This window comes from Camarhynchus parvulus, chromosome 1, assembly GCF_901933205.1.
Source record: "Camarhynchus parvulus chromosome 1, STF_HiC, whole genome shotgun sequence".
Lineage (NCBI taxonomy): Eukaryota > Metazoa > Chordata > Aves > Passeriformes > Thraupidae > Camarhynchus > Camarhynchus parvulus.
Window position 1 is genome coordinate 63,381,657 of NC_044571.1, and position 26,334 is coordinate 63,407,990.

The 26,334-nt window shown below is 37.9% G+C and overlaps 1 protein-coding gene across 2 annotated transcripts in view; it reads left to right on the forward strand.

The window, feature by feature from the left end:
- Positions 1-24,430, forward strand: part of RNASEH2B (ribonuclease H2 subunit B) — a 38,414-nt gene extending 13,984 nt beyond the window's left edge. Inside the window, exons 3-11 of one of the 2 annotated variants that reach the window (XM_030947988.1) lie at positions 63-170; positions 2,417-2,493; positions 5,062-5,182; positions 10,330-10,394; positions 11,603-11,708; positions 14,799-14,877; positions 15,672-15,714; positions 20,720-20,800; positions 22,740-24,430. In XM_030947988.1, coding sequence (XP_030803848.1) covers positions 63-170; positions 2,417-2,493; positions 5,062-5,182; positions 10,330-10,394; positions 11,603-11,708; positions 14,799-14,877; positions 15,672-15,714; positions 20,720-20,800; positions 22,740-22,847 — 788 coding nt within the window. In that variant the 3' untranslated portion in view covers positions 22,848-24,430. The remainder of the gene's footprint in view (positions 1-62; positions 171-2,416; positions 2,494-5,061; positions 5,183-10,329; positions 10,395-11,602; positions 11,709-14,798; positions 14,878-15,671; positions 15,715-20,719; positions 20,801-22,739) is intronic. The other variant, XM_030947998.1, reaches the window with a different exon arrangement.
- The last annotated feature ends 1,904 nt before the right edge of the window (positions 24,431-26,334 follow it).

The window sequence follows — 26,334 nt, forward strand, 5'->3', positions numbered from 1 at the left end:
ATTGGGTATTCTTTTGATTTTTCTGAAAGCTTACAAACACAAACCAGATTTCTTTTCAACAGGAGAAGCAACCCTTTACTTATTCAATAGCGGTGCACAGCAGCTGTTTGAAGTAAAAGCTTTTCATGAGGAGCGTCGTTCCTGGTTTATTGGTCAGACTGTTCAGCAGGGTGAGTTGGATAATGTGTCTTTCCCCCATCTTTAACTAATGTTTGTACACAGGCCTTCCCTCTTTCTTCTAGTAAATTTACAGGTGTTTTTCCTTGTTTGAGACATGCTGCATCATATCCCCACCTTCTGATAGACTCATTTGCCATATGGATTTAACCAGGGCTGGGGGCTTTGTCATTTCTCTTTAAAAGGTTGCCTTTGGCAGCCTCAGTTAGACTGATGTTCATTTGTCATTTTTTGAAGGGGGAAAGGGGGGTAAGTAATTCAATTGTGTTTAAACTGAAGTGCCATAAAATAGTTAGCTTTCCTTGTCAATCACACCAGCAAGTCCTCTGTGTAAGTTAATATGTATTATCCTATGGGAAAGAAAAAAAAGGGCTGGAAGGCCTTAGCTAGCCAAGCAAAGTGGTGTGTTAGAGCTCCAAGCACTGGAATGTATGGTCTTGTGTTCTTTAAATTGCCTCTCTAGTCCCCAGCCTAAGTGCTGGGTTCTCAGGAGAGGTCCGAAGCTGCTATTTCAGTGTTCTCTCTGAAGGGAGCTGGTCTGTAATATCCTGGACATTCTCTGATCCTGCTCACCTTTGTGAAAATGAGGAGGAAGCTTGTGTAACTTGCTTGTAACTTGCTTCACAATCCATTTTCAGTAAGGATGTTATTGTAGCAGTCTTTCTCTGCCAGCATGTCCACAGACCAGCATGTCCATAAGTATTAATTCAGAAGATTAAGGTATATTTGTTTTATTCCTTTTCATTAGAGAAAAGTCCATTTATAGTAATAAATAAAAGCAACCCTTCTAGACATATGCCTTCTTTAACAGTAATATCCCAAAGTGTGTGCTAGCTTTTAAACATCCTCTGCAGGCACATAAAGCAGTGCAAGCAGTATGTCTCTGAGCTTTTCCTTGCTCTGTCTTGGGGGTGAGCCAACAGACTGGGTCTGCTCCCTGCTCCCAATTATGTCCACATTGTATTCTCTCTCTCCCTTTCTAACCTTTATTTTGGCCTTTGGGAAACAGTTGCCTTAAGAAATCATGCCCTCAGTTTTCTTTTAAAAATACAGTGGAAAAATTGTTCCTGAATGTTAGGGCTGCTGTATCTCTGAAAGGGTCAGGAGAAGAGCAATAAAAAATATTCTGTGTGTTTGCAGTTAAAACAAATTATCTGGTTATCTGCAGAGAAGGGCAGAGGTCTTTATACACTTCTAGTGAGTCTGAATCTTTAGAATAAACAAAAATCACTCCTCCTGGAGGTTGGGTGGAAATCATTTAAATGGAAGCTTTTAGAAAGTGTCTTTTTCCTTCCAATTTTAATATCAAAGCTTTTGTGTTTGTAAGTAGTCCTGATGCTTGCCTTGCCTTGCACTGAGCATCATGTTGGTAATACGCATGGTGGGTTGGATATCAGCTTTGCCCAAAACACATTCTTCCCACATGATCTTTTGTTAGTTTTAGGGCCATCATAATAGGATTTCCTTTTCTTTAATTATCTTAATCATGTGATTTAAAACAAAAATAATTACATTTATTTGCTTTTGGCTTGCTAATTACTGTCAAATTGTCATCAATTATTTGGTCTCATTAGTGAATTTCCTTGATGTTACATTGTTTCCAATTATCTGCAGTTGTACAAAAGGCCTGACTAAGCCATTGTCCTGCGATGAACTCCAGATGGGCGGAGGTGTCTGTTTCAATGGGAGACCAAGTTCTTCCTTTGTGTGTAACCTTGAATGCAGCACACTGAGCCATGTATTCTGATCCAAGTTTATTTTGTTCCATTAGGAGACTGCATCAGTTCTCCCTTTACAGATGAAGGCAGCTCTCACTTAACTAGCCCTTGAAATTCTTTCTGGTTCTGCCTGTCTCTTCTGCCAGTGCAGTGTTACCTTGCCCAGTGTTAGAGGTGGAGTATTGCTGAATATCTCTGGTGTACCAATCCAATTTCTGTTGCCCCCAAATCTGCCAATAGAGGGCAGCTTCAATTTTGCTGGTTTTTATACAGTTCAGAAAAAAGGCAAAACTCAGAGTACATGAAACAGAAGTCCTGAAGTGGAGTTTGGTTTGGTAGGGAAGAGAATTGAGTTATTTCTGTATTTTTAATATGAAATTACAAATACTATTTTTCTGTTTGTTTTATTAAAATATTGGGATACTTACTAAAAAAATGTTGTTCACACTTCTAAAAAACATCCTAAAGCCCCAAAAAGTCAATATTTTGTGGAAGCTTACTTTTGCATATTTGTCACCTAGATGGACGCCTGCTGTTTGTTACACCAATGGACCCCTTATTTCTGATACTTTACTACCTCATAAGGGCAGACAAAGAGGTAAGCCTGCTTTATTTTTTCCTCTGGAATTCTCCGGAGAGAACATTATTTCTGACTTCAGTTCTGCAGAAGTTATGTTAATTTTACAAAGAGTGGCTTCCATGATAATGGAAATTTAATTTGCTTTTAAAGCAGTATTATCTTAATACCTAGAAGTATCTTTGTTTCCGTCAAGTTTTTTGGTTGGTAAATTATGCTACAAGAGTCAGCTTTCAATCTCAACAAGCACTAATCACCTTCTTTTTTAAGAGAAGTGAATCTCTTTTGTCTTTTTGTGAGAGCCTGTCCTAGAACTATTGAATTTCAAATGCTGACATGTCATCAGATCAAAACAAACTAGTGCCCTTTCTGAGGCATCAGTAAAATCGTTATTTTGGGAAAGAAGGGGAAAAGAAGGAATAATTTGGATGCTATGGAGGAGGAAGGAGGACCATTTCTATGGCAGTTTGAACTTGAAAGGGAACAACAACATTTGTAGAGATGCCATATCATAGAACAGCAATGGGATGACTGAGTATCCAAAAGTTGGGTAATTAAAAAATGGGTTCATTGATTTGTCATGGATGTAGCAAAGCCTCACTTAAATTTCTGAAATATATCAAAAGTTGTAGGCAAATTTTCTGACTTTTTTTTAATAAGCAGCCTGTGAAAAAAGGGGCACAAAATAAAACCAAAATGTTGATTTTTTTTTGTTGTTGTTGTTGTTTTTTGCTTATTTGTTTTGTTTTGTGGAGACGGTGCACTTTATGCATCCTAAGACTTTTTGCTCTAAAAGAATTTCTACAAGGTTGCTTGCTATTTTCTGCTTTAGATTGCAAGTGGAGAATGCAGGAGAACAAATTATTTATGGTAAAGATATAAAGTCTCCCTATACTTTTGTAATAGTAACTTACTGTTCTGTCATTATTTTTTAATTATTTAAGGTATAGAGTGTGCAGATGTATTCTGTATTTCGGTGGTCAGGTTGGTCCATCAGAAGAGGTCATCCCACAAGTAGTTCAGTTTGTTCCCTGGGCACTGCACTCTGAATTCATAATTCCTTTGAAAGCTTTATACCAAACTTAAAGTAGGGAAGTAGTAAGTCTCTCTTTATGTGGGGTGGTCTTGAGATAGTCTGAGTAAAGGACAGCTACTGCTGCTGTTTCTGTGCATGGGAAGAGTCCTGTGCTGCCATTCACTTGTTCAGTATATTGTTTTCCAGGTTTTCTGGTTTTCTAGGCCAGGCCTGACGCCAGATAAATGCATAGAGCTGTTGTGGGTCCTAAAAAAGGGCAAATGCTTTCTTGCAGCACCTTACCTAAGTTAGTGTATTCTACAGTCTTGTGGCAAGGTTGGCCTGAATGCAGCACAGTCACTTCCAGCTTGAACTAATGGATATCACTGGATATCATAGAATCATCATTTGCACTGTCCTTTGATTTTGATAGTGTGATGCAGGATTGCTTGCTGTGTCCCTGAGCAGGGCTATCTCCTCTACAGCACCTCTCTTGGCTTAGGCTCTGTGCCCATGCATGAGGTAAATGCAGCTGTCTTGCTTTGGGGCACAAGCAGGTCAGTTATCTGTTAAGTTAAGAAAGAGCTTATTGCAGTTTTATTTTTGTGTCTCCTAAATTCTTTTGGCCACGGTTATTGTGCCTTTTCCCTTTTAAGGAGAAGAAACCCTCTAAATACTTTCTTGGTTCTGCATTTTGGTGTTTGTTTGGGATTTTTTTTCTTGTTTTTGTTGTGATTTAACAATAGATCATTACTTTTATTAAGTCTCTGAGTGTCTAGCAAGAGAATTAATTAATAATGAAAGCAGTGTACCCCAAGTGGGTTTCTTCATGCTGACCAGTATAATGAGTTCAGCCTTGGCTGCAGAGACCATACACTCTCTAAGCATGAGAAGTTCACAGAGTCTTTGTATTGATGCACTAAAGGATCTTTCCAAAGGGCAGGTTGCCAGTTGTGCCAAACCATACTGAATGATTATGCATTGTTTGGCAATGGCAAAATTTGTTTGATGGTTCTGTCATGTATGGGGCTATTTAAGTTGTGCCAAAATCACTTTATATCCCTACTCTGGCCAAACTGGAATTGACTTTGCAGAGGTGAAAGGTTAATACTGTGTTCCAGAAGCTGCCCTGCTCTTTTGAGATTTATCTTTGTGGAAGGAAAAGCAAAATTTGAATGGAAGTTATGACACTGGGTTTAATCCAACAGGGTTTGGTCTAAAACACTATTGGCACACACTGACTACTGTGTCTTATGTCATCTTCCAAAAAATCCTGCTGTACTTCACATTAGTTTCTCCCCATGTTGTTTTAAATTTGGCCTTTTAAGTGCAGTGTTTGAAGAGTTCAGCATTTTGCAGGTATTTACTGGTCTGAAATAAATATTTATGGCTTGCTTTGTAATCAGTTTCTGAATGTGTCATGTGTTACCATTCAAAATACGATCTTCTTTAAATCCTTTATTTTAAAGCTATGGCCATTGCATGCATATATATTTATATACATATGTGTAGTGTGTATATATGCGTCTTAACATTTTAGTAATGCGTTTGTAATCCCTTTGATGTATTTTCAGCAGCAAGGAAAGTTCCAGCCACTTGATCAAGTTGTGCTAGACTCAGAATACCCTAGCTGCCCATTGCTGCTGAAGTGTGCAGATGTTAAACAGTACATACAGCACATAACAGAAGAAAAAGGTGAAAAATGGGGTGGGAGGGGAGGGAGGACAAATTAAAAAAATACTCATTTTTTTATTGTCACCTCATTACAAGGTAGATTTAAATATTGGTTTTTGCTTTACCAAACAACCCAAGTGCTGGACACAGCTGTGCTTCAAAAACAGAAGCTTAGGCTTAGAGCTTGTCATTGCAGTCTTGTGAATAGAAATATGTGGATCTCAGATTATTTGCTGCAACTCTGAAAATCTCATGCAGTCTTGTTGCTAGGTGTCATACAAATGATAAACCAATCAGAGCTGGCTTATTGACATTATTGTATATCTTGTGAAGTCCTTTGACTTGGACCAGAATTTTAGTTCTCTCTAAATTCTTTATTTTGTGTAGGATGGTCTGGCATGGAAGTGGTCCATTTTACTTTTTTTCATCCTTTGTCACAAAACATTGAAACAATAAGTAGAAAAAAGCTGGAGAAGAATGAATATGCTGCTGAGAAAGAAGAACACAAATTTTCTGGCTTTGTATAATTTAGTGTTGTGGGTTGAAGCTTAAAGACTTAATTTTTTTAAAATACAAAAATTGATTTGGATGCATAAGTATATGAGGGAGGAAACTCAAATGGAAAAAGTTAGCAAGCTATCAATTCTGTACATAGTTTCCTCAGCCTTTGCTCAGAACTCCTTTTGCTGTGGGGGCTTTCATTTTGTTTGAAGACAATATATGCTTTCTAGGGAAGGGACAGAAGCATGACATTATTTTTGCAGGTTTGCAGATTTGCAAAACGTGCAAGACCTCCGTTTTTATTTTCAGTCCTTTGAATAGCATTCTACTTAGGCTTGCTAACTCCGTGACAGGGAATGGAAATTTCCCTACATGCACATGGAGATCTACAGGAGAACATACAGGAATCTTTTGCACCACCAAATGCAAAACTAGTAAGCTGTCTGATTCTTATGCACTAGAGCTCCTCCAAGGAGTTGAGGTTAAAGTTAAAAGATAGATGGAAAGCTACAAACATTGAGAATTTGCTTTCACGAAGCAAACTGACCCTTATCATTGATATATATAAAAGAATAAATATTTTGGTGGTCTACAGATAATTGGGAAGTGACTAAGGTGATGAAAAAATAAAGTCTACTAAGTAAAAGACCAGACCTATGTATAGAACATAAGGTGTTTGTGAGGAGTGGAAGTTGTAAGTTAATTTAGGTGAACAAGTTTAAGTATTTTGGGCTTGATATGGTGCATGTGCAGTAGGGTAGGGAAGTTGCATTTGACCTTCAGGGCAGGACATGTTTCTGTTGTAAATGCTCACTTTCACAAGGGACCAGAAAATCTACATAGCAAGGCTGTTGTCACATTCTGTTTGGGACTGGAGTAGTTGGAATTATGTGCTTCCATAAGTACATAATTGTGGTCTAATATTACTATTCCTCCTACATTTCCAAAAGAGTCTACAGAAATATTTAGTTACATTTTGTATCATTTTGGACCAAACAATCTTTTTCTTTGGGTGAGTTCTGACTTTTGAGAAGGCTTCTCTAGGACAGGTGCATCTGAAAAGCAAAACCCTTTTTGCCTTCTCATGAAGTGACAAGTGTTTCCATTAAAAAGTATTTTTAAGCTTTCAGGCAATTGCTTGCCCTACAAGTTGTCTAACATGGGATAAGTAGCCAGGGTGAGAGAAGAGCGTAGGAATTTAGGACAAGGTCTGGATTATTTTTTTGAAGGGGCACTTCTTCCAAACAACAGTAAAGCCTTTGGGCAGTATTTATGTTCCCAAAACAAAACTTTTTTTTAAAAGTGTTTGCTATAGACAAGATCTTATGTCTTGGTCTAACTTCTGTATCCATTCTGATACTGTATTTGCAGTTGTTATCCATATGGGAGCATCCTCCCATAAACTGTATTCTGTTAGACAGTAGTGAAGATGCTTTACTGCTTGGTTTTTTCCATTTTAAGTAATGTATTATGTACACCTATATGTTTGTGTCATTTTGCCAACAAATTGTATTAGCTGTTAAAGGTGTGTTTGCTTCCTGGGTTTTGTTTTGAAATGTGAGGTCAATAATGCTTTTGTCATAAAAGCTGTACCTACACACATGCATCATCTTTGTGTGATGTTTGTGGATTTTCCCAGGCATGTACCTGCATGTACATGCTACTTCTTTTCTTGTTCAGGTTTGGATTGGGTTACAGTGGAGCTTGTTCTTAGGATTTCTTTCTTTTTATAGAACACCAAGAGTACTGTTATGCAACAAACCCCTTGGCACTTTCTTGCCTGTCATGCACACATCACCTTTCTGTTTAATCCACTTCTATGTGTTTCATATTCTTATGTCTTTTATTGCTTGTAAAAAATACCAGCATTATGACTTTAGGTACTCACTCTTTTCTGGCTCTTAAGAGCTGTTGTCCACTTTGTAGCCTTTCTCATTTTAGGAGTAGAGCATTAGAGCAAGAAATACCAGTTGCGTTAAGGCTTCTGCAGCTCTGTTCTGCTTGACAGAACTTAACAACATAATTATTTCACTCTTCATTTAGTCTTAAGACTTTTAACATCTGTCTAAGAAATTCTTACCCCAGGCACTCACAGTTTACACTTACTGAATTAGCAGAAAATCCACCTTCCCTGGCCTCATTCTTGAAGGGCACTGAAAATTCATTTAGTTGAATTAAATTCTGAATTACCTGCTTTAGTAGTTGTGGAAAGGGTGTGTTACAGCTCACTAAGTCTGGGTGAGGCAGGTTGTGTGCTAATAAATTCTGACATTGGATTGAATGTACAGTAGAGAGGGTTTAAGAAAGGGTTATGAATTCCAATTTTAGAGTGTTACTCTTTGTTTCATTTTGCGAGGCAAAAGCTGCACTATGATCTTGTCTGATGTGATTAACATGAAGAGCCAAGAAAACTTACCTGATTAGAAGAACTAAATAATATTGCCAAGCTTGTATTCCCAGGAGGTAGGAAAAAAGGGGCCCTATAAGTTTCAGAGTTATGGAAAACACTGAGAAAATGGATTTTAAAATGTGCTTTAGGCAGTTTGCTCAACAATACATCAGGGAAACTTCCAAGTCTACATAGTGATTACCCGATCACTGAACATATTATTTAATTGTAGAACCACTTATATTCCATCTGTATTTCTCAAACCCAATCTTTCCAGATGTCTCAGACCAGTTTTATAGGCACCAGACACATTAGGGAACAAAAGGCTTTCCAATATATACTCATATTATCAAACGTAGTCACTAACTCTCACCAATATCAAATGTGCATCACATGTTAAATCCACGTTCCAATATTGAATCCTTTTGTCAGCAGTTTGTGACTTTCATAACTCACTTTAATTCTTCAGAGGTCTCGAATATTGTCAGTTTCTAGGGTTTAATAGTCAAAACTGTCAAGCACACAAAATATTTTCAAACAAAGTGATCTCTGAAGGGTTCAGTGTAATTATTTTTCACATGTTTTAATGAAAATGGCTTCACAGTTCTACATTTCCTTTCCCTGAGTCACTCTGAATCATGCTGTTGTGGGGGAGTCTGCCTGGGAATCCAGACTAGAATTACTTTTCAGCATGGGTTGGGGGATGGTGCCCAGAGGATGTCCCTTCCTCGAACTTTCTTAGATAAGAGAGGAATCTATGAATTGTACTCACTGTGCTTGAACCCAAACCATGTTAGCCCTTTGAGAAGCAGGTTCAAGTATCCAGAGAGTTTCTCCATTTTCTGCTCCTTTTCTTTCAGAGCCATTTAGAAGCTTTTAAGTCCTAAAGCCTGCAGCCAACAATGTCATAGCTAATTGTTTTACCTGCAGCTCATCATTAAACAAAGTATACATTAGTGTATTTTTGCATTTTTGCTCTGAAGAATTTTTGTATTTTGCTGTTATACAACTATTGAGAGAGATTTAAACTTTATCTTGTAAGCAGCTTTTGTTGACCTCTCCATACCCCCTGCCATGCATGCAGAAAGAGTACATAATAGTTCACTGTTTCTGTGCAATTTGGAAGAGCCAAGATAAACCCCAAAGAAGGAAATACTGAAGGAATCATAAATAATATGTTGTTGTTTGCCAGGGGAGAAGGAAAATCCATGAAATGAGTGTTGGAATATGACACTGTATCAGTAAATGACATGAAACAGATGTAGGTATTTATGGGAATGGTATACAGGAGATCAAAACTTATTGAAGTACCTGTTAAAGAAAAGGACTGAAGCAGCAGGCTCCAAAATCTCCTGTGAAATCTTATTAGGCGTTTGATTCCATTTCCCAAATGTAGCTTTCTGTGAGTTAACACTGAATTTTTATACTGAAATTTCCCTGAGCCTTTGTAATTTTCTCTTTTGCCTGGATGTTTTGAACTGATGTATCTCCAGATCACATGTGAATAGCAAGTGCTCATGATGCCCTCGTTATCGCAGGGGAAGCACTCTCCAGAATTCTTGGATCATCAAGTTAATTTGTGTTGCTCCATAAATCATGAGTGAATCATATACTTCCTCCCACAAGGAGTGAGTTTCACTATTTTGGATTCTGTATTTTCTTTTAACATTATACTGAATTATGTAAAAGAAGGATAGAAGTAAAAATCCTGTTTTAGTCACTCTGACATAAGAGAGGAGAACTGATAGGGAAAGGGTTTATAGAAGAGGTGGATGGTTTAGCTTCAGTAACCAACTCTCTGTCCTGGTCTCTTACTAGATGCTGAAATCCAGTACATAAAGATTTAAGATAATCTGTTGATTAAAAAAAAAAAAAAAAAGAAAATTGTAGAACCAACATTTTGTGTTATGAGATATGTAGTTAAAATGACCAATTTGGTGACACGGGGTAGTGAAGGTGAAGTGAAACTACAAGGGCTTGAAAGAATCTTAGTGAATAAGAGAACCCAAGATTACACATAAATAAATAAAATCTGTGCTTTGCTGGATTAGTTCCTAATTAAAGAACCGTCAGATTGTCCAGACTTGTTCATATCAGCTCAGTCTGTTTATTTTTTTTTTGCTTCCAATATTTTTAAAACTTATTGCCCTGATATCAAACATGTGCAAGATGCAAACTAGCTTTTATATTCTATCTACAAGTTAAAAAGGTTATAAAGGTATTGAAAATGCAATCCAAACCAGACATGACATTTTTCCCCTTGCTTGTTTTTTCTCAGAGATTGGCAGTCAGAAATTTCACAAATACAGCCAAGAGAAGACACTGAAGTGGTTAAAGAAAAAGGTATTGTGTTTCCCTTTTGCTTTAAAAATTGCTGTATGTTTAAAACGGAAATGCTTTTTAGCTTGTCCATATTTGCATTGGAGCCATGTACTGTGCCTCAGAGAGTATGTGTCCTCTCCAAGAAGGACAGACATCGCAGTAAAGTTGCTCCACTTGGGAATGTGATCAGGTGTTAGAATTATTAACAAGCTTGTTGCATTTCTCTCTTTGACGGGACTGGCCATGAAAGGGGCTTATATGGGGTGTGGGTAGGAAGAAGAAGCTGTCAGCTTATTGCTGTGGGCTTTGCATACGGTGAGGGGCTTGCTTTTGCTTTGTCCCTTTCATAGATGGGCTAGAGGAGGGTTTTATTTGTTACAGTTTCTAAATTCTGCTGTGCTTTGAAGCTGGACAGAACTGCCTTGGTTTTGTGCTACAAATGTGTTTCCTGAAGTTTTGGCAGAGTTCACTCAGAATGGTCCTGGTTTGGTTGCTATTATCCTGATCCAATCATGCTGTTCAAGGGGCCTGTAGAGTGTGCCAGAAATAAACTAGTGTTAAAGCTAAGCTTGATGGGGTCTTTGGTTTGGTATAAAGAAGGTGAATTTCATTTTTCTCATGCACATGTGCCCTTAACATGATGCCACTCTATAGAAAAAGAGGTTGTGCATCACATGATGAGGAGGCCTTGTCATTTAAATTAATCAATACAAGCACAAAATCTGGTCCACTTTCTGCAGTGATGAGGCATGGGAATGAATACCTATTTTGCAATGATTACCTGAATATTTACATGTTTGTGTTGTTGAAAATACCTTCATCTGACAGCTCTCTCTCTGTTGGATCCAGCACATCAGTGCCCTGTAAAGTCTTTAATCTTTGCTTTCCACTAGGACTGCCTTTGCCATCCTGCTGAGCTCAGGAGTGTTCACTGAGCAGGTGTATTTCTCACCTATATAATCATGGCTGTTGAGTCTGAGTAGCTCAGCTCATCTTAGGGTGCTGCAAAAGTGGTGCTGTGTTGCCAAGGCAACATGTTCAAAGACATGCTAGTTTCTTTGGGTTTTTTGAGCTCATCTGCTAGTCATTACAAATGTATATTAAATTTCACCACAGTCCATAACTTGAGTGTTTTATATGCTTGAAACAAAATTACAAGAGCTTTGTCACTGCATTAACATGTGCATAACAATATTGATACAGGCATTTCATTCTTTGGTTTTCTCTAGGTTAATCAAACAGTGAAAGCACTTAAAAGCAGCAATATTTCAGTAGGTGAAAGGGTGCTTGCAAGTACATTTATCAACAGTAAACAGATCACAGATGCTCAGGAAGGTAAGAAAACTAAACATCGTAATGAATTCCATTTTTGTGAAGTCACATAAGTAGAGATAAAACACATGATTAGAAACTAAAATATATTGAAATTGGCCTTTGCAGTAAATTTATACCCTGTACAGAAAATTCTATATAAGTTGCGACTCTGTGCCTTGGCTTTTCCAAGTTCTTTGCTGTCTTCATCAGATGACAATGTAATTAACAATTACAATGGTCTCAGCTGGAATTCTCTTAGCTTCTTCACAGTTCAAGGAGGAAACGTTTTTCTCAGTGAAATATTTGCTGAAGTGCTTTGCTGAACTGAGACTGTGTTAAAGAATAGGATACATATTTATAATGTAAATGAGTTCCCACCCAGTAAGTGTATCTGTATTATAACATGCTTCTTTTCATTATTAGTTTTATTAGGATGCATGGAGTATTAGCATTCATAGAATTCTTCAAAATGGTGAAGGGATCTTAGGAAGTCATGGTCACAGAGAAAAGGCTCCTGGTCCAAACATTACTTTATGCAACAAATGTATGAGTTGGATGGTTTTTGTGGGTGCACTGGCATTTTACCATCCTCAACCCACTACAAATGCACAAATGTGTAATTATTAAGGGCAAAATTTTGATAATATGTGTATTAAATTATAACAATCCTGTTACCAAAAAGTCTGGTGGGATCCTGTTTGCTTCTATTCACCATTTTGCTGGGGAGGACAATGTCCTGAATGTTACTGACACAAAATTCACAAAAATGTCGAGAAACCTGCAAATGGACTCAAAATAAAATCTTCAAATGTTAATGAAAATTAAGAACAGTTTAGAGCAAGATGAACCAAGGCAAATTTTTTCATATTACAAAGGCAGTCAGAAGTCTTCATGCTATTGAAAATTAAGAAGAAACAAAGCGCTTGCTGACAAAGTGGAAAATGAGCTACCAAGTCATGATATCAAAAGAAACAACATAAATGAGATTTACGAGGCAAATAGACAATTTTGTAGAACAGAGATTGTAATATATGATTTTTAAAAAGAGACAAAATTGCAAAAGTTGTGACTTTAACTTTGCAGTAGCTTTTCATCTTTTTCCCAACCTCTACTTTTTTAAGGAAAGGGGAAAGTATCCTGGCAACAACCATCTTGACTATGGTTAAACACTTTTTCTCTGAAATTTATAATTAAATATTTAATCTGCAGTGGTTTTTTTTCCACCTTGCTCTTTATTTGTAGTGACATGATTATAGTAGTCTTTTAAAAACCTTGGGTTTTCATATTTGAGAGAGCAGCATGGAAATTTGGAATACTGGGGTCTAAAGTAAGTGAGTTTTGGAGGTAGTCCCACTGTATGTGGCAAGAAGTATGACAGGAAGTCAAATGGGCATTACTCAACACTTATTTCTAGTAAGACTCATTTTCTTGTCTGATTTTCACTGCTGCGACAGTGCAATTTATTTCTGTACAGAATTGTTTTCATTGGGGTATTATGAAATTTCAGCACCTTTAAAAGTAGGTGGGTATATGTAGTTAGCATCTACAGATACTGTAGGGCAAAAATAGGGGAGGATATAACGAGAGCAAATAGGGAAGTAGGGGAGATTTATCATGTGGGACTTGACTATTTCATTCAGAAGACAAAGAAGGGAGGTGTGCAATATTCCTGATGTTTGATGCAAGATACACAAAGATAGGCTGGTGTAAGAACACAGACTCCATAGGAGGCAAATAGTGGTATTTTAAATTGGTAAAGGAAGTCAGTGGAGATTGCTTCAAGTCAGAAATGCAGAGGGAATGTATCTTGTATTTAGTATGAAATAATAGCAGTTGATTTGGACTCACCATTCAGTGTCATAATGCAAAGAGTGAAAGGATTGGAATATTTTTCTTAAGCAATAAATTGGACATATTAAGTGCTGAGGTGAAATTGTCTTGGGTTGGAACTATTTCTTGTTTTCTCCTGACCCCAAAGTGGGCTTAGAGAGTGAAAAATCTTTGATGAATCTATGCAGTGAAGGAAGGAGAAGTGCAGATAGGTGATAGTAAGAATTTATTATCAGTACAGCTGCAATGTGTATGCTGCTGTCAGTTTGTTAATGCTTTCTCCTTCAATGCCAGTTTGCATTGGGCTTTTCAGGTTAAAAAAAGAGAAAATGGTGAAAAAAAAGATAAATTTATCTTTGGCACGAAAGTAATAGCTCTTTGCCACCTTAAGGTTGGTATGACATGTGCTTCTGAACTTTTTAAGTGTGGAGGCATATGAGCAGATAAACTGGCCTGTTGGAGTTGGATTTCAGAGGGGAGATTTTAACTTAATATCTGTCTGGCAAATGCTTCCTGTGCATGGGTGCAGTTACCCCCTAGCAGCCTCAACAACAGCAAGTTTAAAAAGTCCAGCCCATGATCAGTAAGTGCTTGTGTAGAGCGTGACCGGAAAAGATCTGGTTTAGGACTTTGTGTTATAAAAGGGTCACTTTTTTTCCCCAGTCTCTCAGAAGAGCATTTATAACAGGAGTGCCCTGTACTGAAAACAGCTTCTAGTAGTTCATATTTCCACAGATAATTATCCTGTCTTGCCAGTGATGTTTAGATAGGCCTTGGCATTTTCTATAAAGTACTGAAAATTAAGTACAAGGCTTTGAAATAGACTCATTGTCTCATCTAATTGTTTTCAGTTGAAGCCAGAAAATGTTCTTTAGTACTGAAGCCCTTGCCAAATAATTGTGAGATCCAGATGCTTTAAAATTAATGATTGCATGTTCTGTTGAGTCAGCTTTTTACTTTTGCAGGTTTTTAAAATTTAATTTCTGTGGAAAAATACACGATATCTAGTACTCTCAGAAAGTGAACAGCTTTTGTAAAGTACATGCAGCAGATATTAATAACATGTGCTGACAAAGTGAGTGTAGTAAGTCTTTACTTTTTAAATAAACCTACAAGTGTCATATAACATAAACTACTCGAGGCAGAGAAGCATCACAGTGTATCCATTAGGAGTCTGTTGTGAGTGATTCAACCTTGTGCCTCATGGTAGCACATGCATGTGACTTTGTAACATGACTGTTCTTTTTCTCCTCCTCCCCACTCCCTGACCTCTTCCTGAAGACTATGTACGGTATGCCCATGGGTTAATATCAGAGTATATTCCTGAAGATCTGAGTAAGGAGTTGTTAAAATACTTGGGGTAAGTATTGTTCCAGCTGGCTTATAGCTTTACATGGCATGGATTAATGTCCCTTTGGTCATTTCTGTTGAATACTGAGATTTGTTCATCAAGGCAGTGCAGTGAAGGACACAATGAGATTATATTTGCCACACTCGAAACGTGATTTTTCAAATGTGGATTATGTGTTATTTTTTGGCTTTCCTATGGTGTTAAGGACTGTGAGCTGGGGGAGATGTAATGTTAAAGTCGGATATGTCTGTTACCACTGTTGCCTGATGAAACCCTGAGTAATGTATCCTGTTTGAAAGCAAGTGGGAGGAATATCCAAAAGAACAGTTTGTCCAGAATTGTCAAGCACAAACGGCAGAGCCAGGAATTGAGTTTTCATCCCCAGTCCTCTTTCCTTTTCCCTACTCACTCAGAGCTGCTTGGGTTTGACTTATTTATCTCACCTGTATTAATTTGTATTTAAATCTGGAAGGTGAGCCAAGATCCTCATGCTGGTGTTCCCTGCCAGCAGCAGACTTGGCTTGGATCATCACTGGGACTCTGCACCTACTCATCAGTTCATTTCTGCTCAAAGGCTTCTGTTGTGGTGGCCTTTGGAAAAGTGTGCAATTTGCAGCCTGAAGCCCCATAGCTGAACAGTTTCATAAGTCAGAAATATAGTCCATGAGCTGCTTTTTTTTGCAAGTGCTTGCCATGTGTGAGCAGCTGATAACCAAAGCAGCATTCATGAAGAAGGATTTCCAAACTTTAGGTTGTGCAATTCATCTCTCATAATTTTTCATTTAAAATCTTTTGTTCTGCAGGCTCCCAGAACTTAGAAACCCAGCACCAGAGCCACCAGTGAAGGTAGGAGAACATTAAGATATTGATAGATATGTTGTAAGTTAATTTTTCTGGGTTATTATTGAAACTGGACCAGACTAAGCACTGGGTACAATACATTAAGTAAGGTGGCCTTGTGAAAAGCCAGTCTGAAAGAAGGTCAAGAAATTTACCAGGTAACTCATATTTTTAATAAGGAATATTTTGGTTGGTTTTCCTGCTTAAAAAGGGGAGGGAAAAAGAGAGGCATATTTTATGGTTTTGGTCAACAGTCTTTTTCATACGTGTTTTGCTTATTTAGTTTTATTGAGGTTGATGGGACAATATGACCTCATAGGATTTCTTTCATATATAATTTATGAGGACCCTGAAAGGGACCTCCTGGGTCATGGATTCCCAGACAACCATGTTGAATAATCTCTCATACACTGACCATTCTTCACTGTAAGTCTCATTAGGATTTTTTATTTCCATTACTTCTCTTGGAAGAGTGTTCTATAACCTCATTCCTCTGATGCTCAGAAACCTTTCTGTAAATTCCACCTTGAATTTATTCATGGCCAATTTATTCCCCTGCCCTTTTGTGCTAACTTTATCATTGTTTTTTGAAATTGAAATGGCTCCTTTCCCTCCCTAACATTAGTTCTTTCAATGTGTAAAGGGAAAACATATATGCTTTGTGTTTTCATTTTGAGAAGCCAATTTGGTTGTGTGAGATGGGTTCTCCATTCCCTCATTGTGGAAACATTTCTTTACACCTATTCCAAGATGAATTCAATTGTTTCAAAGCAGGTGACCAGAAAAATGTGTAATTATTTCTGATAAAACCTTTACTCTTACAATATGTTGGCATTCTTCCCTTCTTGTCTTAACTAGAAATACTTTGTCCCATTACAGAGTAGAATCCCATTTGCTTCTGTTGGTGTGTGATCAGATAGCTCTCTATTGTGCTGTGAATAGTTAAGACACAAAATTGGGGTTTTTTTTTTCCACTGCAGTTTTTACTTGATCAGTTCTCAGATTTACAAGAAATTCATGCAGTTCGTTTCTGTGTACATGACCTTTTGCTTCTTCTTTACATTTAATCTGGTTTTAATGTTTCCAGTCTTGAAGGTTCCCTGACTTTTTTACACAGTGTTAAAAGCTCTTTAGGTGTTCATAATGCTACTTGGTGGTGTACATTCAGCAAATGATAGCATTCTGTTATTATCTTTAATTAGTAATTAACTAGTAATGTCCATCTGATCCAATGGCATCCCTTTCTGCATTATTTGCCTTTGTTTCCCTTTTCTCCAGTTTCTCACCTACCTTAAATTTCTTATGCAGTATTTGTTTTCTGTAATTTCAGCTGCTTAAGTGGCACCATGTCAAGTCCTCTGGTAATCCTTCACATTCTGTTGCCAGAAAATGTGTCATATTTGAGAAAATAAAGGCAAGTTAGTAGGCATTACCTTGTTTTGGTTTTAGGCTGAGACATACTGAGAGAATTGGAGTTATTTAGCCTGGAGAAGAGAAGGTTCCAGGGAGGCCTTAGAGCACCTTGCCGTAACTTAAGGGGGCTACAGGAGAGCTGGAGAGAAACTTTTTACAAGGGCATGTAGTGACATGACAAGGGGCAATGGTCTTAAGCTGAGAGAAAGTGTAGGTTTAAATTAGATGTGAAGGTGGTGAGGCAGTGGAACAGGCTGCCCAGAGATGTGAGCTCCCATCCCTGGCAGTGTTCAAGGCCAGGCTGGATGGGGCTCTGAGCCACCTGGTCTAGTGGAAGGTGTTCCTACCCATGACAGGAGGGTTGGAATTAGATGATCTTTAAGGTCCCTCCAAACCCAAACCACTCTATGATTCTGTGTTTCATTTACTCTTTAATTATTCTTCCTTCTTTCACTTTTTCCCACTCTTTTCTCCTCAGTCCTACTATCACTTTTTCTCCTTTCTTATATTAGAGATGGGTCTGTGACTATTCTGCACTAATGTGGTCCCTGCCTGACAGAATAACCAGGTTCTGGCTCTCATCTTGTGGCTTCTGATGCAGTCTTCCAACCAGATCAGCATACCGAGTCTTACTTCTGTCTTGAATAGAGTGATTTCTATTCTCTCTTCTGTCTCTGTGCTTAACCTCTTCATTTTTACTGAAAATGATTTACTGAGGCAAAAGAGTTCTTCCATTTTGGGTCCACACATAGGTTAACTTTAATATCTATCCAATCCCTACAGTACAGCAGCTTCACTTTCTCTTTTTTAATTCCCTTTTTGCCTCTGTGGCTAAACAACCTTGTACTGTTTGTTTTAATTTCCTTTCCAAGGTCTAACTCAGCTTGACTTTTTGGCAGTTCGCACTTAGTCCCAGGATTACCTGACCCCTAAACCGATCTTTTTTTTTTTAATATTTCCTTTCCCCCAGTCTTTTTTCCCCCTATTCATTACAGACTTCTGCTTACACCTAGTGTCAGTTGGATTTTTTGGGGGATGGATGGGGGGTGGTGGAATGTGTGTGCATCTGTGTGAGCAAGGAGCTGCATTTATAGTGTTTAGTCTGAAAAGCTTTTTCCTCCAAGATTTTCACCTTGTTGAAGATCCAAAATCACTTCTTCAGTCTTTTTCTTTTACCTTCCAAATATCTTCCTCACGCATCAAGTCCCTTTACTTTGCCTCAGACAAGTAAGGCATATGGTTTGCAAAGTTTGCCCCCTAGAACCAATAACCCCACTTTGGATAATCCTTTCCATTTAATTTAAACTGGGGAGCCCGTGTCTACTGAAACGAGATTACGTACCATGCTGGCCTTTCCTGCAATGTCCCTGCTACTTACTGAAACAAAGTCTAAAAAAACCCTCAGTTCTGGCTCCATCAGTGACTGTTCTGTTTAGCAGCATGTCAGCTAGCACATAGAGGAATAATTGAGCCCTACTGTTATTAATAGCATTTGTTCTCCAATGGATATCCAGAGATATGTTATTTCCATGTGGCTGGACAGTTGTTCTGGCTGCACAGTTACTTGGCCCTTTGATTCAGTTAAGAATTATCTTTATGTGTTGTAAGAAATATTAAGCACACATCAGGAGCCAACTGATAGTCATTAGCTGTACAAGCATGTTAAAACAACTGTATTAAACTGCATGTGATGAACATTCCATATTGTGTACGAATAGCTCTTATACCGTTGGGATAGTTCTGAGAATCTATTTTTAAAAACAGTTTTATTTCAGCAGTTTGGTTGCAGAGGAAATGAGGCTTAGAACTGTTCAGTTGTTGGGTAGTGAGACCTTGCTGAGGATCTGATTTATTTCCAGAGCACTGACCAGGGTGTGTATGATGTTTCTGTGTTTAAGTCCTTTCAACTTCAGAGATTAAAACACTCCTTTATTTCACAATCTCAAAGGAGCAAGGTAGGCTTATACATGGAAACTTCATCTCCTTCAGACTGTTTTTAATCACTTATGTTGACATTTCTCTTCATGAGGGCAAGGTGTATTATCAGACATAATATGTGATTATTCCAAAATAAGGTTCTAACATGCATTTCCTGTTTTGGAAAAATAATTGCATGTTTGGACATTACATTAAACTCTGAAGGGAGGAAAGATGCAGAAACTTCAGTGATCAGCTGAAAAGCAATGACACATTCTCTTTCTTGAACAAGAACAAGCTGGGTGCAGCCTGGTCTTTGTGATTTAATGATTAAATCAAGATTGCATGTTCTTTGTATTAATTATAAGCTGTTGATCTTGTGTCGTAACCATCGCACTGTCCAGTTTGTCAGCACAGAGAGTCTGGCTATTGGCAGATGATGAGAGACATTTACAAAGAATATGTAGGCTTTGCTACAACTAAACAGCAAATGTTTTGCTGAAATGCAAACATTTTTGTTATAAGTTTTAAAGACTGGTTTATCAGATTCCAAAAAGAGGAGAAAAGTAATTCTTCATTAGATTGTCATTTTAAAATGTAATCACAGCGCAGTAAACAGCCTCCTAAAGAGGCTGATCCAGATTCCATTGAAATCAGAAGAAAAGTCTTCAGTTGGATCTGGTTCTAAGAGCTGAGAAATCTAGGCTGCAGACTTGGCTTCTGTGCCAAACAGAGAGAGGGAGGGGGAGAGAGAGAGAGAGATATCAGAAGCACCATAAACAAAATGAATAAAACAGGATCTCAAAATGTATGGTACCATCCAAGTTGCTTGCAAAATCACTCTCTTTGGCACAAAAGCTGAGAAGCCCACGGTCTAGATTTCACAGGATATTAAGGACAGGGTAGTAATATCAGATATATAATAATAATAAAAATACAGTGTTGTAAAATACCACATACTTTTTTTTTCCCTTTTGGAAACATACCAGAAAGTTTTCACCTTTAAACTAAACACATGCTCACAGTTTATGGAAAGAAATATTCATTTTTACAGCCTGATCATGTGGTGTGCTTAGAATCGTTCACGTGCATTATTTCTGAAGTTAGAAGGCACTCAGCACATGCAGAGTCAAACTTCCATAATATATTGTTGGATTCAAGTGATGAATGAGCTATGGCAGTTTCGCTGTTGCCAGCCTGTAGAAACTAATTAATTCTAAATGTTGTGAGCAAACAGACAACAGACTAGATGATGATCCACATGTGTTGGCAGATAGCTACAGCACTGGAGGTGCTGCACAGGTCCATGAGATCATGAGCACCACAGTTCTTGACTGTCAGGCACTGACTTCCAACAGCTGCTCCAGAAAGTTCTCTAAATAGACTGACACCAAAGTCACAATCATGGCTGATTTCTAGCAGTCATTCTTCAGAAGGCTAGGAAGAAAATGCTTCCCCTGACACTGAATGCTCTCTTCTGAATGCTGTAAGGATGGTTTATATTCACATGTAGAGAAGACGATTGCAGACAGAAATCTTCCACTCTTGCTGCAGATTCTTCAGTTGATTACCAGTCCTGTTTTGGTGCTATGGTTACGTTTTAAAGCCAAAGCTTTGAACTTCCATGTGTGTACATCATAAAAGTGGTTGACAGAGCAACTTCCTCACTCTAACATTTCAGAAAAGGAAATTGTCTGATGTCCCTGTGGAACCACAAGAAGACTATACTAAATTTAACAGCGACAATCTGAAAACCAAGAAGGTAAGCAAGCCTTGCATTCATACATGTTTTGCTGAAATGTAGATTGATAGCAAATACTAGCACAGAGTGCTTAACTTTCTCCTTGAAAACACATCACAAATACAAAACAAATACAAAATTGTCTGACATCTGTAATTATATCTCTTTGAACTTTTCTTTCAGGTTTAATTTGACAGTTTTAATTTTGTATTCTGAATTGTTTTGTGCTATTGCTGCTGGGCTGTATTTCACCAGTGAACATTCCAGTGAGCCTCACAGACTCAGACACATGTGTTAAGGTGTTCGGCTAATGTTTGCAAAGCTCTTTGAGATCTTTAGATGAGAAATCGTATAGCTTAGTGATAGCAACTGGTAAATTTCAGTAACTCAAAAAAGAAATTAAGATGGCAGCATTTACTTAAATTCCAGGGGATGCTAGGACAGGCTTTATTTTTACCTAGAAATATTGCTTGTGCACTTACTTATGTCAACTTAATGAAGTTAAGTCAACACAGAACTTACTGATTGCCAGCTCCAATGCATGTTTGGAGGCCAATCCAAATCTGAGTCCAGCGGTGCCTGCCACTGTACTATTCCTAGGAGAGCAACAGAGATGTGAAAAGAAATAGATCCTGTCTGTGTCTGCCAAAGCTGTGAGGCTTGTACTGGCTTATTTCTCTGAACATTGAAAGAAAATGAATCTTCCTCCAATCCATGGGGAACCGAGAAGGCCCGCTGTGCTGGTCTTGTGACCTTCAGTCTGATGCTGACTACTCGTTATCCCTTTGCAAAGAGAAGCAGCTGGTGACAGATGCATTCCTTCCTCCCCCCAAAACCCCAGATTTTTTTTTGTACTCATTGCACATTCTAGTTTGGAAGAGGATTGCCCCTTAAGTGAAGGTGATAAATAGTTTAAGTATGCGTGCTTCCCCCCTCCCCACATTATATACTATAGATTTTGAACTTAGCATAAAGATAGAAATAAACTGAGGAGAGATAATTCATTTTAACATTAAATAAGATTTACTTCTGAAGTAATAATGCACGTTGATGAGAGAATCTGGGAAAGAAAACATAGCCCTTGGGCTCTGTACAGTATACTACTCTTTTTTAAGTACTTTGGCAGTGGTTTTGTTTGTAGAGTAACACAATCATACAGTTGTTGCGTATCTCCATCGTATCCATAACCATCTAGCTGATCCCAAGTACTGGTATTGGGAAGTCCTGCAGACTGAGGAGTATCATAAAGAAAGGTCAATGCAAAGTTTTCTTGATAGGGAAAGCAGCTAGAGATTTAAAACATAACACTTTAAAATACAAGAAAGAAAAGAGGTCGGCCCTATAAAATGTGGTTCATAAAATGTGTTTTAGGTGTAGAAGTCTGGGGAGTTGTCCCAGTGGCCTCGAAAGTGCTTTGTAAACGTTAGTTACCTTCTTCATTCCTAGTTCTTAATCTCTTTTCCCTTTATTTCACTGTGCATAGTCTTTGATAGTAAATCAGTGTGAATTATTCATCATTTGTAATGCAGGTCTGTAATTCAGCCTACTGACAGCATAATCATGAGATTGAGTTGGAGGGTACAGAATGCATCTGTTCTATTGCATGCATTATTCCTCTTAATGTACACTCAGGGATTATCCCAAAGTAAACGTTTGATTTGGGATACCTCATCCTGCAGAAAGGAGAGATGTTTCACCTCCTTCTCCTTGTAGTTGGTTTTCTGTCTTTGTTTGAGGTTAAGTAATTAATGACAAGTATTCTTTAGTTTGAACAATCTCAAATTTGTTTTTTAATGTTTTTCTCCTACTATTCAAAGCCTGCATCACATTATCTTTACAGCTGTATACTAAAAAAGCAATTCAACTTATTGTTTGACTTCTGTATTTAGGAGTTTGTAGCATCTGTTTCCCCCCTATGGAGTTGCTGTTTAACTGTTTCTGTTTATCATTTCACTCACAGGCAAACACCAAGATGTCTGCAGCACAGAAGGCTCTGGCCAAAGTTGATAAGAGTGGAATGAAATCCATTTCTGCTTTCTTCAGCTCCAAACCTAAAACATCAAAATGAAGACCTGTTCTTTAAAGAATTTCATACAATGGTTATTTTGATGTTAAGCTAAAGATGTCTCCTGGAGTTTTTTGTTAGTATAGTGTATGCAGAGCATGTCTGGGTATGAGTGTGATGGAGAGGTCTGTCAGCTGGCAGGGCACAGAGCTGTTGGGCCTTAGTGAGGCAAGGCAGTACCATGATATCTTATTTTCCAGCCTGGATTGGGAAGATGGCTCATCTGCATTAACATGGTGCTGTGAGCTAGAAGCAAGGCTTAGCAGGGTACTATGCTGTGCTGCTGCTGCTTCTGGAGCAAGCCCAGTAAAGCCCACCACAGAGTTTTCTCCATTACACTTCATTCTAGGTTGAAAACTTGCCCACCTTTGTTGATTTTTTTTCTTAAATTCATAAGGAGCATTATTTTTTTAAAACTTTCTAAAGTTTTTTACCCATCAGAGTAGGATGGCATCATTGCATTTTTACTTTGACCCAAATGTAAGCGTTGATGTAAGCGTTGTCATTGGTGGTATTTTATCGAGGCAAGGATACTCTCTGTATTGGGATTTGGGGTGTTTTCAATATGCTGGAAACAAATGGCAATGAATGTCAGTGTACATGTAATGCAATAAAGTGCTTTGTGTAACAAACTTTTTCTTGCTGTATTTGCTGTATACTTCAAAAGCTAGGTTGGGTTTCAGCACATTTTTAAGTGCTTTTGGTATTTTCCTGTATATAAATTTTAATCCTTAAAGAGTTCTGGCATCTCTTTGGCTTTACGTGATAAATCTCTTAGCGCATAGCAATATAGGGGTATTTTTATGTTTGGTTCCAAGGTCAAGAGGTCCTTACAAAAATAATCAGGGAAAAATTGATTTAAAGGCAAGAATGGGTGAGGTTTTTTTAAGAAGCTTGTTTGGCATTGGATTCAAAAGCTAAAGTATGAGTGTCTTAGATAAGGTTTCATTCTACAAAGTTTTGCACAAGGTAGAACTGTTACTTGAAATGTACTACCCACTCTTTTCTGTGTTCTTTAATCATTACAGACTATTCCTGTGTATTTGGAGGGATAGCTGATGATGTGGCTTCCCTCAATCTCAGAATTGAAAAAGAGATGGATTCACTGGGATCATTTGTACCGATCTAGCCAATTCTGCACAATAATCAATGTCATCCATCAGTTGTTGCACTGAGTCATTACTGTAGATCAACTACAATGTGTGTTTTTGAATGACACTCTTAAAACACATCAGTCTTTGCTACTTCAGCTCAGTAAAGAATCTGCTTGTATCCCTTGATCATGCAAGTTTTAGAGAAATTAGGAATTCCCCCTTTTTGAGTAACTATGCCATTTTTCCACTTCAAACTTACTTGCTGTCATTTACAACCCTTGGATTACGATGGTGTCTGTTAGGTTAAATAGCTCTGTGGCACTCTCTTCCAGCCAGAAATGAAAGAGAAGTCTTGCCATGTGTTCTGTGCAGTTTTGTATTTCTTGTTGGGTTTTGTGTGCCTTTCAAACTGATGTTTTTTACAAAGTGTCAGATGTAGTTTGCAAATGCGCAGAGGGTCAGCATGGCTGGAATTCCAGATAGAGGAAAATACTTGGGAATCTACAGAATTATTATCTCTGATAATAAATAGCATTTGATGACCCCAGAACAAGCAATTGTGGTTGTGAACTGGAAGGGTTAAATTCCAGAAAACATTCAACCTCCCAGATTCATGTGAGTAGAATCATGGGATGCCGAAGTGATGGCAATTTTGAAAAACACTCGTCAAAAATGCAAGATGATGCTATGGGAAAAAAAGAAAGAAAAAGAGCAGGCACATTCTGTCAGGTTAATGGAGAAGTTCTGTGCAGTAAGCAACTAGTTAGGGAGTGTTTTGGTAGAAAAAAGGAGCTTTGTATCTATTAATGAAAAGCCAGTTCTAGAAAATGCTGAGAAAGCAGACAAGCATGAGATGGGTGCTTGTTGGAAAACCAGGAATGGGAGAGAATTAGGTTAGAAACAGGAACTATGGGGCAGAACAGATACATGGTAGAAGCTCTTCTGGATATTTAAATATGCTAGTTTTAGGAATTTGGATTTTTAACAGTTCAAAAGTTTTGTGAAATAAACTTTCCAAGCACGCCTTTTTGTTGATTGAGCTGTTTAAGAACCTTCTATGAAAAAGTTCCTGTTTCTCTGGCCAGAATTTGGGACAAAGAGAGAACAAATCTGATACAGATGAGAGGCCTTTGTGCTGACCTTCTGGTACTTCTCGGGTACCAGATTTTATTTTTTCTTGCTCTATGCATGCCTTTCACATCTGCTGCTGTGCTCAAGGACTAAGTCTAGAGTTCTTCCTCTGTGCAGGGATGCATTTTGCTTTAGTGCCACATCTCAACTTCAGCCGAGAGCTATGCTGTAACTTACCACAATAGTAATTTTATTAGTGACTGTACTTTTGGTTAAGCAGGAATTTGTGCATGACAAGAAAAATGAGCCATTTCCAAAAACCATTAGAGCTTTCACATGAAAACAAAAACTCTTTTCCCTTTAGGAAAGCAAGAAATACATTTAGTAAGTTTGAAACTTCCTCGACATGTATCTGTAAGAAGTTATGAAGAGCATAAGGTGCCAAGTGCATAAAACAATATTTCCTACCACAATAAGGATTTAAATATAGTTACCCTGCCTGGCCAGCAGTAGCAGTAGATCATTGATGAAGTGTTGCGTTGCTATTTCTTCCTTGGTTAACATAGTATGGAGCAATATGCCAGGGCTATTATAGAAATGTGGTTTTATTTTATTTCTTTTTCTGGGTTAATATGACATCTTTACATGTTCATGTAAATATCTGATGAGCTGTGATGATTTTATAGTTGTTTATCTGGGATTAAGCAGCTCTCACATTTTCACTTTTTTGGACTTAGCATAGTAAATGGATTGACATCAGTGGGCATGGAAAACATGGAAATACAAGCACTGACTGAGGGATATTTAAGGGTCAAACTGGCATATAATTTTCAGTCAAGTAATAAACTTAGTTCTATTTGTAGAAGTGATTGGTGATTTGAATATTTTCAGTGGAAGAGGTGGCATAGTTGGCAGAACTTGCATTCAGATCTGAAATCTGGAAGGGTTCAACGTGCTTGTTTTCAGGTGTTCGATTGCATCTGACATGATGTTTATTGGGGCAAAATTAAATGCATGGATGGTTATTTGAATAAAGTAATGTTTTTGATTAGGGTTTTCTCTTTCCTTTGTAGATGCCTGAGAAAAGACATGCAAAGAAGAAATGAAAGGAGCTTAAGGAGACTCACTTGTATTATTGTAACTCGCCATAATCACAAAGCTGCTTTTGATGGCTTTTTTTACGCACTTTCTGAAAAATAAATGTTTGACATCGGACGTGCCCCGTTCCAAGAAAGAGCAAATCTCAGCAGATTAGCATTGTTAAATATGCAGTGTGTTAAACATACTCTGCTTCAAATTTTATAGCTCACACACGATTGGTCTAT